Source organism: Lissotriton vulgaris, chromosome 5, assembly GCF_964263255.1.
Source record: "Lissotriton vulgaris chromosome 5, aLisVul1.2, whole genome shotgun sequence".
In the NCBI taxonomy this organism is placed as follows: domain Eukaryota; kingdom Metazoa; phylum Chordata; class Amphibia; order Caudata; family Salamandridae; genus Lissotriton; species Lissotriton vulgaris.
The window spans coordinates 1,542,844,015-1,542,861,661 of record NC_141693.1 but is presented as its reverse complement, the minus strand read 5'-3'; the positions used below and the strand labels follow the sequence as shown (position 1 = coordinate 1,542,861,661).

Here is a 17,647-nt window from a genome sequence, read left to right as displayed (position 1 = left end):
TCAAGATGAGGGGGTCCCTTCAATTCAGGCAAGGACTATGCACTCCTACCAGATGAGGGTGGCATAATAGAGTGTCTTTTCATCCCAGGTGAGGTGCCCATTGGCCTTACCTGTTACTCCCTTAAAACGCCCCTAAATCTAGCATTTAGGAGGCTCCCCTCAGACCTTGAAACTAGTTTCCTGCAACCTAAGAAGGACGAAGAAGACGCCATGCAGCAAAGCTAGCAGACTACTACTAACTTGGTTCTAGCACCACCGGCCTGCCTTTAGCTTTAAAGAACCTGAGGAAAACACTACTCATAACCTGCCACCAGCCACTTTCAGAAACTAGAGGAAAACTGGCTTTCGACAAAGACCAGAACACCTGAGGTCAGCAGCTCTGCTCCAAAGAAACTAATTCCAAGGACTGTGGATCCAACTGAAACCAAAAGACTTGTCCATTCTGCAACCGACGCCTTTGGCCCAGTGATCTAGTTCTCAAGTCAAGCGTTGGCTAATCCGTCCTAGACTCCACAACAGTGCCTGCAGCACTGCAACGCCAGGCGACTGGTAGGAGCTCTGGGAAGGAGCTCCAAGCGCTTGGGATCCCCTCCTGGACATATCCCTGTTAGCAGCAATCACCACCTGAAACCAATCGCTTAAAAAGTAACTGGTCGAGCCCTACCATCTTTACATATTCTTTTTGACATTTCGGCGCACTGGACTCTCTGGCATCGGAGCTCGTCTCTAGACAAAAGGGACATCCGTGAAGCTGCTGCCGCCATCACTGTTGAGCGAACCCAGGACCCCTTGCTCAGGATCGTTGGGGACTGTGAGTGACGATTATCGCGAGCGAAAGGTCCGGTGCAGCGGGCTGACCCCCCCTCCTGAAGCGGAGGCTGTTCGTGGCGTTCTCAGCTCGATCATCGCTGAGACGACGCGCTGCCGGCGTGACGGTCTTTCCCTGCTGACCCTCACCCCTAGATCTGAAACAACGGATACGCCTTGTCGGTGGCAGGGGATGTACGCTATCTGCCTGGGTACTGACGTGACAGGCTCCCGAGGATCGCCCTCTGCTCCGTAGAGCCAAATGACGGGATCCCAAGCCTCCCTTCTGCTGCGGCCCGGCTCCTCCATGCCTGCACGGCAGTGGCTGCCCCTCCTTTCAGCTCTTTACCGCGAAAGCTCGATACCCGCATTGGTGCCGAGGAACGGACGTCCCACTTCTCAGCTGCTCTGCTGCACGGCCGCCCGTCCTTCAGCAGCGATGTCCCCCACAGAGTGCTCCGCATCTCGGCGAGACAGTGTGGACATCGTGACGGCCGAGCTCCCCGAAAAGTGAACCTGACCTGCTACACATCAGGGAGAGCCAGAGGTGCAGCACCGCCCCCCACCTGAAGAGCCCACGCAAATAAGTGATGTCTGCCATGATCTTTCACCTATTCCTCAAGTTGTCAAACCTCCCTCACTGGACCAGATCTTATGGACTATAGAACGGACATAACACAGTCCAAATCAAATCCTCTCCCATTCTGACTACTGCCACAACAACATTACCAAGGTCCTGCAGCGCTCCCTCCAGCTTAATCACGATGATTGCAGTAAAATGCCGATGACACCAGCGTACCTGCTACACAGGTCTGCAACAAGGTATTGTCTGTGGTTCGTTTTTGTTTTTGATTTTTGTCCATTTACCCCTCTGAGAACTATGGCCCAAAATGGCCGGGCCATAAACTGCAGCAATAAATCGCCTCCATTACTACCAGACGCTCACAAGGCTGAACAACAACCCTGCCTGGCACTGGGATCACCAAAATAGATATAGGACTTGTCCTCCCCACTTAGCAAGCTAGAAACTGGACTATCTCGATCCGCCCCGGAATAGAAAACAAAACTGGTCTACTCCTCTGGTCTCAAAGCATAAAAACAAACAGAGGACTACAATGCTATTCTCTTTCTCCCCAACTTTTCAGCCATCTTAGACTAGTCATTCCCCATTACTTAACCATGCCTAAGGAGTCGGCCATTTTAGACTAGTCATAATCTCTATTCCTTCATGCCCACTATTTAGCTTAACCACCCACACCTCACACACACTTACTATAGCCCTTATCTACACCTACCCACACAACCTCCTTAACTTACCTACACCTCTACTCTCAACATGGAGCCCACGGGCAAACACACATATAAAATTAATTACCCCCCCCCCCCGAGCTCCCCAAAAAAACCGCCAAACGTTTTAAACACAACTTCTTGAAGTCCCACCCCGAAACTCCCTTTGTGGACACTTACTTCTCACTAAACAATGGAGCCAAGAGCACCAATATTATCCTCTACACTATACGTAGAGCACAATGGAGAAAAACGTTCCTCACCTTACTCACTATCTCCGCCACTAGGAAATCCGCTCATGGCCTAACACTTTCCACCGCACCATCCCAACTCTTCCCAGCGAGAGCAACCATCACCATCTACAACAACGGTATTATCTTAATTCAATCCACAGACAGGAACCTTAACCTATTCGACAACCTGTTCCCCACTTTCAAAGAATATATCTCCAACCCTCCGACTCCAATCCATCCGACCTCCAAGCCTAGCACCCTTGACTCCACAGCGCCTCCTACCACTAATCGCCTATCCTCCCCCACCCTCCCTCCTACTAACCTAGAACAGCATCAGAACGACACACCACCCTCCCTCCCCCCAGTATTCTAGTCATTCACCCACCCGTTACAGTAACCTCACACCCCTCAATCCAAGGCGTAGCTCACTCCTCTTCCTACATCTACCCCACCCTCACTCTCCCCGCCCTCCACCATAACCCTCCCCTCCCACTACCAACTGGACTCTCAGAACTCCCCACCTCCTTTAACTCCACTCCGCCTCCCCTCAACAGGACCATTTCCCATCCCATCTCCCCACCATTCTCAGACCCCACTACCACACCTGCACCCCGCCACTCCTAGCCTTCACTCATCCCCCAACCTCCCACCCCCTCCTACCACGAACCCCCGCCACATTAACACCAACCCCCTCACTAATCCAACCACACCCCTCCACCCAACGTTCCTACCTCTCCTACCATAACACCCTCACTTATACCAGCAACTTCCACCCTAATCCAACCACACCCCTCCCCCCAACTTCCCTCCCCCTCCAACCCTCTCACTAATACCACCAACCCCTGCACTAACACCACCACACCCCTCCCCCCCACTCCAGTACCCTTGACACTTACTCACCCTCAGTGCCCATCTCCAACACCTTTCCTTACCACGCTGGACAAGATTATGTCCACCCTCCTCCAAATCAAAGAGGATCTTCACACCTTCAAAGAGTTACTCTTTATACACCCCAGACACCCCCTACCCACCACCACTTTCTCTCCTAACAAGTCCCCCATCCATCCTACTCACCCTCTCACACAAAACTCTCCACACTGGACCTCAATCCCCGCTCGCAATCCCATCAACCGCCCTCGAAAGTACCATTGATACACTTTCGGAACACGACATACGCACCCTCCTCCGCTCATATGACCCAGTTCCCCAAAACCACATAGCCACCACACACCTTTCCATCCCCACGATTCACTCAAACCCCCTTAGGCCCTCCACACACAATATCAGAGGCTCCGTCCCTCATAACCTTAAAAAAGTCCCCCTCACTCTAGAACCCTCTACCTCCCTTATCACCCCACGGCTCAAGTGCACACTACTCAACTGCAGATCAGCCCCTAGACACTCCTCCGACATCGCTGATCTCATCAAAACATTGGACCTTGACCTGACCATTCTCACTGAAACCTGGTTAACAGAATTTTCTACACCAATCATGGACATTCTAGTTCCCCCCCAACTATCACATCGTTAGACTTGACAGGACTGGCAAGACAGGCGGTGGAAACGCATGCATTTATAGGAGCAACCTCTCAGTTACTAGAGTCACTTCCCCCTCCTTTACCTCCTGTGAATACATCTGCCTCGATGTCAACAGCGAGGGCAAACCTGTATGCTCTCTACACATCATTTACCATCCCCCTAGGGACAACCTCATCTTCACCCATGGACACGATCACAACCAATTCCGGATGGCAAAACACTCAAATTTTCCTTGGCGATTTCAATCTCCATTGGAACAATCACAATGATGCGTTGGTAAATAGTCTCAAAAACTTTCTCAACGCTCTTGACCTCACCCAAATCTGCAATAGCCCCACCCATGACAAAGTCTCTGTCCTCGACCTTATCATCTCCAAAGAGGACTCTACCCAACTTGGGTCAATCCAACCCTGTGACTGGTCAGACCACCACATTATCACATTCTTCATCAAGAAAAAAGTTAAATTTAACCCGGTTCAATTCACCAAATCCAAGGTCTGGAAAATGGAGCTGAAGAAACTCAACCCCAACTCTTTACCTTCCCCCAGCTGCAATCTCCTCCTTCCCCCTACCAGCGCCTCAGACGTTCAAGTTCTGACCGACCACTACCTCAACTCTATGACCTCAATAATCAATGAGGCCGCCCCCTTGCAACTGAAGAGAGTCTCCACTAAGAACTCAAACCCATGGTACGATGGTAGACTCAACGAAGATAGACGTGCCATGCAACTGGCAGAGCGCACCTGGAGATCAGCCCCTTCGGCATTGCACCTTAAAGCTCTTAATAAAAAGAGAAACGCCTACTTTAGGAAAATCAAACGCTCAAAATCAGATTTCTTTAGCCTCCAACTCGACCAAGCAAAAAAACGGCCAAGAAAACTGTTTGAGCTAAATCACAATCCAAGGAACAACCCCAACAATCACATAGCACAATGGGCGATATACCATCCTGTGAAGACTTCTCTGCTTTCTTTAATCTAAAGACTGATAACATCAGGAGCGATCTCCTCAATGACGTAAGCCTTTACTCTAGCCCCCACAGCATAACACCCACTGAACCAACGCAGAAGAAACAATTGGCAAACTGCTCAGTACATTGAAACCTTCAAATCACCTCACAGACCCCCTTCCTGCTAACGCTGTAAAGTACTTCATCCCATTGCTCCTCCCACTTTACCAAAATTATTAACAGTTCACTGCAACAAGGAGTCATCCTCGACTCCCTCAAAGTGGGACAAGTCACGCCTATACTCAAGAAATCAACAGCTGACCCTACTGACCTAAACAATTACCGTCCTATTTCCAATATCCCCACCCTGGCCAAACTATTGGAAAAATGCGTACAACTCCGATTGACAAAACAAATTGATCAGTTTGACCTCCTCAACTCTCATCAATCAGGCTTCCGAGCAGGACACAGTACGGAAACAGCTATGACACACATAATTGATGACGCCCTCCAAATCCTAGATCAGAACAATACCTGCCTCCTCATCCTACTTGATCTCTCTTCAGCATTTGACACCGTCAAACACGAGAACTTACTCGAGCTGTTAAATATCAGAATGGGTCTATCAGGGACAGTACTCAAGTAGTTTACTTCCTTTCTGCATAACCGGTCTCAGAAATTCAAGAGCAACAACCTGATGTCCCCACCTGTACTTGTAACTTTAGGCGTCCCACAAGGATCTTCCCTATCCCCAACATTGTTCAACCTAGTCATGGAGCCACTCACCACTTTGTTACAAGCATCTAATGCACACTTTCACATGTACGCTGACGACACCCAACTCTATCTCAAACTACAATCCCCCGAAGACATCAAACTTCTGAACTCAACGCTCAGAAACACCCAATCATGGCTGGCCGAAAATCACCTCAAACTCAATGCTCTGAAAACTGACTTCCTTCTGATCTCACCTCCCGCGAAAATCTCCACCACTCAAACATGGCTTAAGCACCTAACTGCACTCAATGTCCAACCTACCATCGTGGACTCCGCGAAATCCTTAGGCATAACCCTTGACAACAATCTCAATATGCAACATCATATCAGCAAGGCAACTAAGGGAGCTAATTTCCAAATCAATACTTTGAGGAAACTTAAACCCTTCCTCCCAGCTAAGGACTTCCAAACTGCAGTAAAAGCCCTAGTCATTCCTCGGATAGACTACGGAAGCGTCGCCCTCTGCGGACTCCCCCTATCAACAACCGCACCCCTAAGAGCCTCTTTGAACACTGCAGCGAGACTTACCACTGGATAAAAAAAACGCTCGCATATTTCCCCTGACTTAAAATCCCTGAACTGGCTGCCTTTTGAAGCCAGAATCCATCTGAAAATCGCCTGCATGACACACATGGCTGTACACCACAACTCGCCCAGTTACCTCACTCAGAAGCTGACAATCTCAGGTGGCTCAAGAGCCACTAGAAGCACAAAAGATCTTCTTCTGAAACCTCGAAGATTCCGGAAGGAAAAAAACTTATAAACGCTCATTTCAGGAATGGCACCCAGGATCTGACATGCACTCCCGCCAGAAACCAGACTTATCTCCTCCACTGCATTTTTCAAGAAGGAAGTAAAAGCTATCCTCATGGCTAAATTCACCTAAACGTTTACTTTTGATTTATTTGAGACTCTGCACCTACTTGTACTAATTGTTTTGTCTGATCAACTATGCTCCTTGATTTACCTACCCTATTTTGCTACCCATTTCTTACCTACAGCTAATCTGTGCTCAAAAAGTATGTTAAACACTCTCTTGATTTTCTTACCCCTTGTTTTTGCTCTGATATCTGCAAAGATCTTGTTCGCGCTATATAAAACTTTCAAAATAAAAAAATAAAAATAAATCCTGAGGCTCTCTCTCACTGCGACAGACTACGGGAAGAAGACTGATGTCTAAAGGCACCCCTGCACCCGAAGCCTCTTGGCCTTGGTGAGCTGAACGGATGGTGCCCCTTCCATCCCCTACATCTCTACTTATAGCTGCTGGTCTCCCTACAGCAACCTCCGGTGCAAAGCCTGCAACCTTTTTGTCCGTAGCCAGTTCTCCATTGAAAGCATTGGGCGCCCGAAGCTGAATTTGCACCCTGCACCCGTTCGCTCCTGTGCCACTGGTGATGCAAGTTTGGTGCTGCTTTTTTCCCCCTCAGTGCTTGTTCCTACCCCCAAACCTTGGCACCTGCAACAGCTTACCTACTTACCTGCAAGCAGCATGGCTTCAAGCACCCCGACGCTCCATTTAAACGCATTGGGCCAAACTCCGATTTTGACCTCTGCACCTGACCACCCCTGTGCTGCTGGTGGTGCAGTTTTGGTACTCTCCTGACCCTTGTCCCTTGCTGACCTTTGGTCAGGAATGCCAGAACTGTAAGTTGTGTACGCCATAGGATAATTCTGAACTGTTCAGAAATTGCACTGTGACTTTTGAAAGTGAAAAGTATTTTTATTTAAAAACCTACTCACCTTATTGCAATGATCTTGGTCTGAAAATAAAACACAAGCAAAGCTTATTTTTATAAAATTGGAGTGGATCTCCATTTTGAGTTGTGTGTCAGTTATTGGTCAATGTTGTGCAACACATTTCTTACACTCCTCTGTGTTAGGCCAAAGGCTGCTTGCCCACACTACTACTAACTGAGCCCTTTGAATTTTACATTCAGCCCTCTACACTTCCGGGGAATCCTTGGACTCAGTGCACGGTATACCCACCATGTGGTATACCATAAACAAAGCCAACTTCCTACATTGGTGGTGCAGTGGTGGGATACAATACTTTGACATGTGTACCACTTGATTAATAACTGATTTCAAAAGAGGAAATCCGAAATTGTATTTATTTAAAATGAATTAATGTAATCGATTTTCAAGTGCTTGTCAAATTAAATAAACTAGTGTAAGGGCTTGGCTAAGTCCCCCTATGTTTAGAAAAATAGCCTTTAATAAGACCCTGACTACTTTAAAAAACATTTCTGAAAATCCAGCGACCAGCCAGGAGCTCAATCTGGCCCTTATGCACTTCTGTAAGTTTCCCAACTTGAATATATGAGCAAAGCATGGAAAATTGCAATAGGCCCTAAACCCACAAAAGGCCATCTCCAACAGTTGCTGGCAACAAATGACAAGGCAATGGAAAATCAAACTTCACCCAATGGGGAAAGAAGATGAAAATTCCCAAGTGGTGGAGGAGGACTCTGACTCCATCACTAACCCCTCAGATAGCAACTCCACTTGTGGGAGTGACCCCGGCGATATCTCAGATGAGGGAGAGAGTGAAGATGTAGATCTTTGGGAACTCGCCAGGAGGATATCCTTAGAGGCTAAACTCATGGCCAAAGGAAAAAGAGAGCTTAGATGTACATAGGACCCTTCTCTTTAGCAGCAAAACAATAAATAGTGAGGTAGAATCTTTCGACTCTAAAATCCCCAAAGGAATTGTCCCTAATTTCTTTTGACTGTGATGATACCACAACGTGGTTCATTGCATTTGAAAGAGCCTGTTTTGGTAGACAGGTCCACAGGAAGCTGTGGAGTGCCATCCTGTGGGAAATGTTCTCAGGGAAGTGCAGGGATAGACTACTGAAACACAATGAGAAAGATGCTAAATCCCATGACCTCATGAAGGAGACCCTGATTGAGGGCTTTGGATTCAGCACTGAGGAGTATAGGATCAGATTCGGCGAGGCTATGAAAACCTAGATTACTCAGTGAAAACACTAAGTGGTTGGTTATATGGTAACAATGTGCAAGATTATGATGGGCTTCATAATTTGATTATAATGGGCTTTATAATTTGATAATGAAAGAACAACTGTTAAGTAAATGTGTGCAATAAAGGTTGCACAAATACATAGTAGACCTTGGGCCAGTCTCTCCCCAAGAGTTGGGGAGGAAGGTTACCATTGGGTAAGAACCAGAGTGTAAAAGAACGGTTATGGGGAGGGAGACAAAAAACATAGGCCAAAAAGCCCCCATGATAAAATTGTGGACCACTCTGAAAAGAGATCAAAGTAAGGAGTCCCATGTAGGCCCCCATAAACCTATCGAGAAGGGTGGGCCCAGAGACACCTCACAAACCATAAATGGGTACCAAGGTCAAAATTGGGATCCAATTAGGCATAGTGTCCCAACTGTCAAAAGACAGGACACCACTCCAAGGACCCTAGCTGTCCTCAAAGCAAAATCCCTAGTGTAGCTCCAGGGGTTGCCAGTGTAGCCTATGGGTTTAATCCTCCAGATGAGGATGTCCTCCTAGCGTTTACCTGTAAAAAGAGCCCAACAGGTGGGCGTGAGATTCAAGAGGGAAGTAGACACTTCCACCACACACTGGTGAATGGAATCCCAGTCAAATCCAAGCTACTGCCCTGGGAGGTACCTGTGCCAGTCACACTGTGGTGCATGACAGGTTGGTAGTCTCAAACCAGTATGTGCCAGGGGAGACAAAAGAGAAATATCTATCCCAGGGCAGGTCATTGTTAGGCCAGTGATAGTAGCATCCCTAGAAATAGTAGTGTCCCTAGAAATAGGAGTGTCCCTAGAAATAGGAGTGTCCCTTAGTTAGAGAAGGGTGGTAGTCAGTAAAGAGGTTGGTCTGAGCCAAAGTGAGGCACTGGTCCAGTGCCAGGCCTCACCTAAGGAACCTTGGGGGAAGGGAGGGGGGGGGGGGGTCAGAACCTGCTACCAGTGTAGGTAGGCCCCAAAAGAAAAAGAAGAGTAAGTGTGGAAAGGTGGACCACTGATAGCCACAGGTGTGGGCCAAGGAGATTCTGCACTAATAGGAGAGAACTCCAAAGTTGGCACTGGTGAAGTCCTACCTGACTAACAAAAAGACCTGACTAGTCAGGCAGCTATCCAGCCTCCAGCCTTAGTTGGTGGCTCCTCAGCTGACGGAAAGGCAAGTGGAAGAAGAGTGCTCACTAACAAAAGTGGTGACCCCCCACTCTAAAATCAGCAGACAGGCAACCTGAACCCAAAGAAGCCTGTAAATTAGCCCCTTCACCTTCCAGTGAAGAGCTAAAGGAATGGTTCTGGGCACTGACAATCGTCCGTGGCCTCTGCTGGGTGTTAGCCTTCACGGCTGCACTGTTCTTGGCATACTGGAATGGCATGGCATGGCATACTGGAATGGCATGGCATACTGGAATGACATGGCATACTGGAATGGCGAGCAAAAAAACAATGGATTTAGGCCCAGATCTCTGTACTGGGGTGAATGTATGACATTATTCTGCATTCTGTCCATCAATTGTTATTTCTGCATTGGTCACCCCGAGTGGGACGGGTATGCCCAGACGTGGATTCTGTGCTCTCCATGCCACTGGAGTCAAGCTATTCTGGCTGATGAGGGCTGAAAGCCCGAAACCGGTCATTGGATACTTGTTTCCAGTCCAGGGAGGACCAGGCCTGGCAGTCTGGGCTGGACTGTTCCAATTGGGCGCAGGGTCAAGACTGATTTGCATATGGCTGGGTCCAAATTAGAATGGCATGGTGAGCAAAAAAAACGATGGATTTAGGCCCAGATCTCTGTACTGGGGTGAATGTATGACATTGTTCTGCATTCTGTCCATCAATTCTTCTTTTTGCACACTACTGACTTGGCCCCAGCCCTACCAGCTTGTCTCCAGCTTTAAAGAACCTGCAGAAAAAGAGGACACCTCTCCAGCCACTTCCAGAAACCCGAGAAAGACTGCCTGGACTTCAACAAAGACCAGAACCCCCAAAAACAGCAGCTCTGTCCCACAGAAACCAACTCCAGGGTCTTTGTATACAGCTGGAACTGCGACTCGTGCCCACTTTGCACCCGACACCTCTAGTCGATCTCCCAGTGAACCACCAACCCAGAGCAGGCTCACCAGTGATCATGACCTCAAGTCCAGCATTGGCTGATCCCTCCTGGACTCCACGACAATGCCTGCAGCCTGAATCCCTCCTCGGAGTAGCTGAGCCCTACATAAAACCAACCTAACATAACATAACATAACATCCCGAGGCTACCCCGGACCGCGACCGGCTTCGGTAAGAAGACTCATGTCTAAAGAGCACCAGTGCCCCTACGAACCCCTACATCTCTAGTCACCTCTGCGGTCATTGGTCTCAATCGTGCAACTTACAGTGCAACGCCTGCAGGCTGTTTGTTCAACCCAAGTTCTCCATTTAAAAGCATTGGGCGCCCAGCACTGTACTTGCACCCTGCACCATGCCGCCCCTGTGCCGCTAGTGGTGCAGACTTTGTGCTTACCTGAACCTTGCCTTCTGCTGATCTAAAATCCTGAAGACAGGAACTGTAAGTTGGGTACTTACCCGTGAAACTGCATTGTTGTTGTCCTCCATAGGATAACATTGAACTGTTTGAAAAGTGCTGACTTTTAAAAGACTGAAGTATTTTTCCTGGAAACTGTACTTACCTTTTTACGAAAGTCTTGGTCTTAAAATAAAACATGAGAAAAGCGTTCTTGTATAAAAATTGATGTGGATCTCCATTTTGAGTTGTGGGTCCCTTATTGGGTAATGTTGTGCAGTAAATGTCTTACACTCCTCTGTGTTAGGCCTAAGGCTGCTCAACTACACTACCACTTATAGAGCACTTTGGGTTTACATTAAGCCCTGAACACTTTGGGTATACCATATACAGAGCCAGCTTCCTACAGTGTATTTCTAATCCTTATATGCGTTGGGTTCTCAGACGTACCCAATTATTGTAAGCTTGTAGGGCATTTTCGGATTTAATTTGAAAATAAACCCTACATTTTCCGCGTTCTTTTGTTCTTAAATTTAAGAAAACTGAGTGAAATATTTGAGGTTTTTTTAAAGTAGTTTTTCACACATTTTATGAAATTGCTATTTACTTTAAGATATTTTTGCTGCTTTCTTAAGACTGCTTTTATGAAATATGATATTATTAATTAAGCACATTTTTGCACTACGGAAGTGTGCTGGTAACATATTTTAATAGGATTGAAAAACATCAATATACTTTGTTTATGCATAAATTATAAATATTCAAGGGAACCTGATTTCTATACAATATCATTTGTGTGCTGTATACTATAGTTCTATCAGTAAAACTGTACGTCAGTGCACAGTAAGTGGCAATTTCAATGTAAAATGTGCGGTCTGTAAATGACAGTGCTACTACATAATGCTTTAGTCACACATAAAAATCGCGCTGACTCATGTCCATTTAAGGTAGGTGGGGTGTGCAAGTTTGTCTTTTTAAATAAATAAAATAAGGGATGTGGTTCTTAAATGTTTAGAAGCACGGTCTCAATGAATTCAAGACAAATGCCTACAATTGCGGGCTCTTAGGCAAAACAAAAATCTATTATGGCACCATTATCTCACATGGCCATTACCATTACATTTTTTCAATAAAGCCAGTCTAAATTTGATATATTAAACAAGTAGTAACACTTACTATTCTAAGCGATCATGCATTGGTAAATTTAAAAAAATATATAAATCAGAGAAATTAAACCTCTTCTAGTGGAATTAGCTCAACTTATTTTTATTATACTTTGTTACACACAACAGTAAAGCATGGTGATTTGTACATTTTGGCACAGCATATTTTTCTGGCCCTTAATCTCAGCTGGGAAGTTTTAGTGCACTTTTAATTCCCATGTCTGGTTTATTTTATTCTTCTAGGTTTTAGAAGGTTCAAATTTTTATGAAAGTTATCGATTTCCTCAATGTATCTCTACCAGCTATGGCTTGCCTTATTGATTTGTGAATCTCATTAATTTTCCAGAGTTTTTGCTTCAATATTACGAATTTAAACATACCTGAGGTGGACGAATTGATAGATGTTCTTTCTGATCCCACAGGTTCCCAGACGCGTGTCCCTTTACTTTTAGTAATTTTAACTGAAGTATCAGAACAGAGAACGGCTTGCCCTGTAAATATCAGGAGATAAACATATAATGTATATACAGATATATATGATGTTATAAATTGTACATAAATAGGTGCACATAAATGTTGCAGTGCTAATTATCAGGTAAGGTCGTTTGTTGTCCAGCACTGAAATAGTATGAAAAAAGGCCTAATGCAATTGAGTCACTTGTAGTATATACCCTTGGTCAGTTAGTCAATTTTGGGTTTAAGATTACTCTCGGACAGACATTTTTAATTCTATGTACTATGAAAGTCCAATAATTAATTATGTACCAAAAAAATTCCTAAGAGGTAGCCACTATCTGCTTCTCCTTCTATCCTTCCTGCCAAAATGCTTCATTCTTGAACCAGGGGCTAGCAGGTGTTGGAAGACTAAAAGGAACAAGCATTTGCAATGCAATAGGGCTCCAGTTCACGCGAGTTTGAGCTATTAGCATTGTAAATGGCAATGCCTTTTATTTATGTTTCAGGTTTTAAAACATAAATAAAAGGCATTCGGCCAGATTCATCAAGCTTAATTGCGCTCGCAAAGGGCCAGATTCATCCCAAATGCAAAATTCGCTATTAAAGAATTCGCACATTTGCGAGGAATTGCATTTAAGGAATCTCTATTTGAGATTCCTTAAATGCAATTCATGAACCATTTTAAAATTGCGAAATCGCAATTTTGAGCCGCTATTTACCGCGAGGTCAGACCTCGTGGTAAATAGCGAAAACTTAGAAAAACGCATTTTTCTAAGTTGCATGTTACACACACACATGTCCTTTGGACATGTGTGCGCGCAACACCAATGTAGTTTACATTTCAGGGGTGCTACAGGGTGTCCTTTGGACACCCCTGGCACCCTTGAAATCGCATCCTTATTTGCGATTAGCAAATTGCTAATCGCAAATAAGGAATGACTCCCCATTCATTCCTAAGGGCCTTTAGGCCCATAGGAATGAATTGGGAGTCATTCCTTATTTGCGATTAGCAATTTGCTATTCGCAAATAAGGAGGCTGTAGGAATCACAATTTAATTAGCGATTTCTACATGAATCCCGATTTGCAAGTCCTTAATAGCGATTCCTTAATAATCGCTATTAAGGACTCGCAAATCGGGACATTGATGAATCTACCTGTAAGTTATTTACAATACTAATAGCTTAAACTCTCACAAATGCTAGACATATTGCATTGCAAATGCCTGTTAATTTGCAAGCAGAAACGCAGCCTTTGAACAACATAAATACGTATGTTTAAAAAACGCACAATTATGGAAGTGATGGCAGTGGTTGTCACACATCTGCAGAGGCCAGGGGTTCCAGTCTTCCCTCACCTTGATGACTGGCTGTTAAAGGTGGGCTTGCCTCAGGCAGGCGTCGCTCACTTCCAGAATACGGCAAACCTTTTACATTTGCTGGGGTTCATTATCAACATGCCGAACTCATACTTGACTCCTTCCCAGATGTTCCCTTTTATTAGCGCCATCCTGGACACAGTGCAGTTCTGCGCCTATCCTACGGAGCAGTGAGTCTGGGATATTCAGGCTATGATTCTGATGTTCCATCCTCTAGCCTGGATTTCGGTGAGACGAACACTGAGGCTGCTGGGTCTCATGGCCTTCTGCATGCATGGTTTCATTACATAAGGGTGGCCAAACTAAAGCCTTCTCTAGACCAGACCTAAAAAAGGCTGTTGCATTGGAAATATTATAAAAAGTGATTGATCTGTGTATAAAATGGTTGTATGACAAAAAGAGATTGTACTATAGTACCTCATATATGCCAAAGCACTCATTCAAAAGAAGGTGGACTCAAACACAAACAGCCAATAGCATAAATGTTTCTCTTGGCCAGGCCAAAGCCCACTCTATGTACAGGTGAAAATATGGAAATTAAAAAGGTCACCAAAGCAGTCTGTAGCCAAACTCAAAAACAACTATGCAGATTGTTGATTACACAGATAAATCTCGTAAATGACAACTTTTGGATTGCCTTCTAGTAGCAAGTGGATTCCACCCATTTAGTCCACCAAGATTTTTTGCTATTGACTACCTGTTTTTAGGTCTCGCGACCTATCGATGTGCGCAAGCGCATCGAGCGGAGCGAGAATTCAAGTGGCGAAAACATCGTCAAACCAAGGGCTTTCAGCCCCGCGGTTTTCATGCAGTTCACGTGAACCACGTGATTAAACATGCACGCGCATCGGCAGCAGGCTCGCAAAAGGCTCTCCTCCCTCCCCACATCAAAGTAATCAATCACCCTCCCACAGGCTTCCCCAGTGCTGCCCCGCCCCCTGCTTCACGCCCAGGCCATCTGTTCCCTGCCAGACCTCGTTTAACTTGTTTAACTCGTTTAACTTGTTTTCCCTGCTGTGTCCAATGCCGAGGGCTGGTTTCACTTTCAGCACGGAAGACTTGCCTGCTTTGCCAACGCTTGTTATTAATTTTTTTCATTTATTCATTCAATGCTTGTTGCCGTTGCCTCTCTCCAGCTCCACGCCTGTTTCCCCTCTCCAGTTCTTTCCCCCTCCACGTCTCGCCTTTGACCCCAATCTCTTCACCTCTGCGTCTCTGCTTTCTCTCGCATCTCCCTGTCTCGACTTTTATCTGTGTATCTCATTTCTCTCTTCTCATCACTTACCTCTCTTCTCACCACTTCACTCTCTTCTCACCACTTCATTCTTTTCTTCACTCCCATGCATCGTTTTCCTTCTCTTGGTCTCTACTCCCATGCATCTTTTTCCTTCTATTTGTCTCGAATTTCCCCTCCTTTGACTTCTTGCCAGTTCCTTTTATCCTCGTGACTGTTTATTTCCCACTCCTTTTTGTTTTCCTCCCCTGTGATTCCACTCACTTTGTCTGCATCTGCTGTGCCATCACTTTACTTATTTTTCCTTCCAACGTAGTCTAGATTGCTTATTGTTCTCTCCTCTTTACATCTTTGTTTCGTTGTCTGTCTTCTCCGTACTCTTTTCTCGGGTTCTGTACTAAGCTCTCCACCAATTTCCATGTTCTCCCCTCTCTCTCTGTTTTTCCCTTCTCTCCCCCTCCCCGCAGACCACTAATTACATATCTTTTCCGCCTGCCTACCTGAAAGATGGATTAGGCAGGGTCAGTTACTCGTAAAAAGACCCGAAGGCGCTGAATCGAAGCGGAAAAACGTAACCAAAATGATGGGAGGCTCCGAGGGAGATCCAGTCGCCTGCACAGTCGACAGGAGGCTGCCACTGCCGGGGCTTTTGAGCAGGAGCGGAATTTCTTAAACTCCTAAATGCACATGCATTTTCATTTGCCAGCTGTTCTTTTTAAACGGCATCTGGATTTCGATAGTCATAAGAAAGCCGTCTGCAAGTGTAATCGTGGCAAGGTATTTGAATCGAAATTAGGGGTGCATTCGAAGTGATCAGTGCACGCGCACTTTCGGCTGCTCACTTCAGGTGCTCTTAAAGTCTCTCCTGATTGTAAAGATGTAACGCTCTTTCACGTGCGAGGCTCAGTGCGCTCCAAAAGGCCAGACTTCTGTTTCCTTGAGACAGAAGTACTACTGCGATGCTGCCAGTCTCTGGAACTCAAGAGGTTCCATAATCATAGCACGTTATTTGAGGTGTTACAGAAAAATCGGGCAATGATTAAAGGCACGATATTTAGGTTTACACAATAGTCTTATAGTCTCGGCTCTTTTCCGGCCACTCACCTACGCAACGCCACTCACCCACGCAACGCCACTCACATACGCAACGCCACTCACACACGCAACGTAAGTCACACACGCTATGCCACTCACACACGCAAAGCCGCTCACACACGATACGCCACTCACACACGATACGCCACTCACACACACAATGCCAAACACACACGCAACGCCACTCACACACGCAACGCCACTCACACACGCAACGCCACTCACACACGCAACGCCACTCACACACGCAACGCCACTCACACACGCAATGCCACTCACACACGCAACGCCACTCACACACGCAACGCCACTCACACACGCAACGCCACTCACACACGCAACGCCACTCACACATGCAACGCCACTCACACACGCTACGCCACTCACACACGCTACGCCACTCACACACGAAACGCCAATCACACACGCAACACCACTCACACACGCAATTCAACTCACACATGCAACGCCACTCACACAAGCAACGCCAGTCACACACGCAGCGCCACTCAGAGCCACTCAGAGCCACTCAGACACGCAGCGCCACTCAGACACGCAGCGCCACTCAGACACGCAGCGCCACTCAGACACGCAGCGCCACTCAGACACGCAGCGCCACTCAGACACGCAGCGCCACTCAGACACGCAGCGCCACTCAGACACGCAACGCCACTCAGACACGCAACGCCACTCAGACACGCAACGCAACTCAAACACGCAACGCAACTCACGCACACAACGCCACTTACACACGCAACGCCACTCACGCACGCAACGACACTCACGCACGCAATGCCACTCACAGATGCAACGCCACTCACACACGCAACGCCACTCACACATGCAGCCTCACTCACACATGCAACGCCACTCACACATGCAACGCCACTCACACATGCAACGCCACTCATCAACGCAACACCACTCATCCACGCAACGCCACTCAACGCAACGCCACTCACACATGCAACGCAACGCACCCACGCAACACCACTCACACATGCAACGCCACTCACACATGATACGCCACTGACACATGCAACGCCACTCACACATGCAACGCAACTCACTCAAAGCAACGCAACTCACTCAAAGCAACACCACTCACACACGCAACGCCACTCATCCACGCAACCCCACTCATCCACGCAACCACACTCATCCACGCAACACCACTCGCACACGCAACACAACACACACATGCAACGCCACTCAC

General features: G+C 46.7%; 1 protein-coding gene across 3 annotated transcripts in view; it reads right to left on the bottom strand.

Annotated features, from left to right (window-relative positions):
* LOC147712981 (uncharacterized) overlaps positions 1–17,647 on the bottom strand; it is a 105,363-nt gene that overhangs the window by 44,473 nt on the left and 43,243 nt on the right. For all 3 annotated transcript variants that reach the window (XM_086923602.1, XM_086923604.1, XM_086923603.1), the window contains exon 5: positions 12,651–12,761. In XM_086923602.1, coding sequence (XP_086779728.1) covers positions 12,651–12,761 — 111 coding nt within the window. The remainder of the gene's footprint in view (positions 1–12,650; positions 12,762–17,647) is intronic.